The sequence below is a fragment of the Papaver somniferum genome, chromosome 9 (assembly GCF_003573695.1).
Source record: "Papaver somniferum cultivar HN1 chromosome 9, ASM357369v1, whole genome shotgun sequence".
In the NCBI taxonomy this organism is placed as follows: Eukaryota; Viridiplantae; Streptophyta; class Magnoliopsida; order Ranunculales; family Papaveraceae; genus Papaver; species Papaver somniferum.
In genome coordinates, this window is record NC_039366.1 from 195,970,108 (window position 1) to 195,973,130 (window position 3,023).

General features: G+C 34.5%; 1 protein-coding gene across 1 annotated transcript; it reads right to left on the minus strand.

Annotated features, from left to right (window-relative positions):
- Positions 1-1,150: 1,150 nt before the first annotated feature.
- On the minus strand, positions 1,151-1,726 carry LOC113313058 (uncharacterized mitochondrial protein AtMg00810-like). The gene has a single exon (XM_026561783.1). The coding sequence runs from the start codon at positions 1,724-1,726 to the stop codon at positions 1,151-1,153; it is 576 nt and encodes a 191-aa protein (XP_026417568.1).
- Between the last annotated feature and the right edge of the window lie 1,297 nt (positions 1,727-3,023).

Genomic DNA, 3,023 nt, shown 5'->3' on the forward strand with positions numbered 1-3,023 from the left:
CATTCATTCAATCCTGGCAATCCTTTTCTGCTCCAGTTCAACTGCTACAACCATGGCAACCACCTAACTCAGTTATAATATATCTTTTCATGTATAAACAACACAACCACCACAATGGCATACACAGCAGCAACTCAACTTCAACTACCATATTACTGCCATCACCTGCAATCTTCGAATGCCGCAACAGATCAACAACCCGCTGGTGCTCATCTGCTTGTATTACAGCAGCAGTTACAATTCATTCTTTACATTGAAGCAACATAAACTCTCCCAATCAGTTCCTCCATTTCCATATCCAACTCAACCTGACATCATCACTTGTAATTGCACTTCATTCCTGTAATATGCACATCATACAGCTGCAACATCTACAACTCAGCTCACTGCTCCAACTTCTCCATAACTCAGCATCATGCTCTTCTGGCCTAGCCATTTGAAACAAACTTCCATCACTGCACCTGCACCAGTAGCATTAATTCACTCCCATGTACTTGAGTTGTGAGAAGAGAAGAATTTGATATTGTTGAAAATATTTCAAACAACCTTACATTGTTTTCTTACAAGCATATTTAAGGCAAATCATTGAATATGTAATAGCAGGACAGCACTTGTGTGAAACACACATACACACTATAATAGTCAAGTCAACTGTTGAATAGTGTTGACTTGAGAAACAATCCACAAACACACTTACAGTGTCTAATACACCCCCTCAAACTGTTATGGGCACGAAAACAATTTGAACAGAATAATGTTGACTTGAGATATAAAACTACTAACACACTTACAGTGATACAAACTTACACTATCTAATAAAACTACATATTCAATGATAAGAACTGAGAACAACACAAAACTACTGACTGGTTGTGTCTATTAAACTCTGCAATAATCTGGAGAAAGTAGGAGCACATAGACCCTTTGTAAATATGTCATCAACCTATTGTTGACTAGGCACATGTTGAAGTTGTACAACTCCCTTCTCTACAAGCTCTCGAATAGTATGGTATTGAATCTCTGTGTGCTTTATCGTAGCATGAAAAACAGGATTAGATGCTAAGGATAAAGCACTAGTATTATCACACAAAAGAATTGTTGGCTTAGAAATTGAAACTTGCAACTCAAAAACTAAATCTGAAAGCCACTTTCACTCTGCTGATGCTACAAATAAACATTTGTACTCAGCCTCTGCTGATGACTTTGAAACAGTAGGCTGCTTCTTAGATGACCATGATATCAGATTTGTACGAAGAAAAATAACATATCCTGAAGTTGACCTTCTTGTATCTGGACAACCTGCCCAGTCTGAATCAGTATAAGCTTTCAATTCTTGTAAACTATCTCTTCTTAAAGTAATTCCTAGACCAAGTGTCCCTTTCAAATATCTGAGAATCCTGTTAACTAATTTCATATGAACATAAGCTACAGAGTGCATAAATTGTGAAACATAGTTCACCCCATAACAAATATCAGGCCTTGTTGTTGTTAAATACTGCAAACTACCAACAATAGTTTTGTATTCACTAGCATCTTCTAATTTATTACCATCATGTATTGCGACCCTTTTACCTTTCACAACAGGTGTATCACAAGGTTTGCTGTCTAGCATATTGGCTTTTGCGAGTAGCTCTAAAGTATACTTCTTTTGTGTCAATAAAATATAATCTGAATCCCTAACAACTTCAATACCCAAAAAGTAACCCAAATCTCCTAAATCTTTCATGGAAAATTATTTCTTGAGTTAAATAATAAGAGCATCACTGATAATAGAAGAAGTACCGGTTAACAAAATATCATCTACATAAAGCAACAAGATAAGCATGTCTTGCTTGTAGGTAAACACAAACATGAAATTGTCAGAGATTGACTTTAAACCCATTGGAACAAAGAAAAGTAATGAATATGTGAAACCATGCTCTAGGAGCTTGTTTCAATCCATATAAACTCTTCTTAAGAAGACATATATAATTAGAAGGATAGCCAGGATTAGTAAATCCATGTGGTTGCGACATATAAACAGCTTCATCCAAATATCCATGTAGAAACGCGTTACTTACGTCAAGTTGTCAAATTTTCCAGTTATGAAAAATTTCCAGACACAAAACAACTCTACAATAGTACTTTTAATAATTGGACTAAATGTCTCAGAATAATCCACACCATCAAATTGATTGTAGCCTTTTGCAACTAGCATATACTTCAAATGATCAATTATACCATCTAATTTTTGCTTAACCTTATAAACCCACTTTGAACCTAATATGTTCATATGTGACTCAGGAGCTACATAATCCCAAGTATCATTATCTCTTAAGGCAATGTACTCTTCTTTCATAGAAACTTGCCATTTAGGATCTGTGATTGCTTGCTTAAAAGTTGTTGGTTCAAAATTAGTAGTTAACAAAGATGAAAAAGAAAAATAAATAGAATATTTAACAGACAAATTAGTCGCATGGTCTGGAAAAAGCTTGGGTTTTGAAATTCCTCTTTGTGATCTAGTAATCATAGTTGTAATATAATTTGGAGTTTCACAATCAGTAGTAATTGGAATGGACAAAGACTAAGAAGTAGAAGAAACAGTAGAAGAAACATTTGAAATTGGAGGCACATGACATGAAAAATAAAACTTAGATTCATCAAAAACCACATTCCTAGAAATATAAGACTTTTTAGAAATTGGATTATAGCATTTGTACCCTTTATGGAAAGGACTATATCTTAGAAATATGCACTTTACAGATTTTGGAGAGAGTTTATCAGCTTTTGAATGAGCCAAAAGAGGATAACAAGTAGTACCACAAACTTTGAGAAACGAATAATCTGGAACAATACCAAAACCTCTAAAGGAGACTTAAAGTCTAGAATTATAGTTGGTGTCCTGTTGATAAGATAACTAACAGTAAGATAAGCATCATACCACATTTCTTTAGGACAAGAAGCATTAAATGACAGAGTGTTTCCCATTTCAATAATGTGTCTATGCTTCCTCTTAGTAAGACCAATTATTTCTGGTGTTTTAG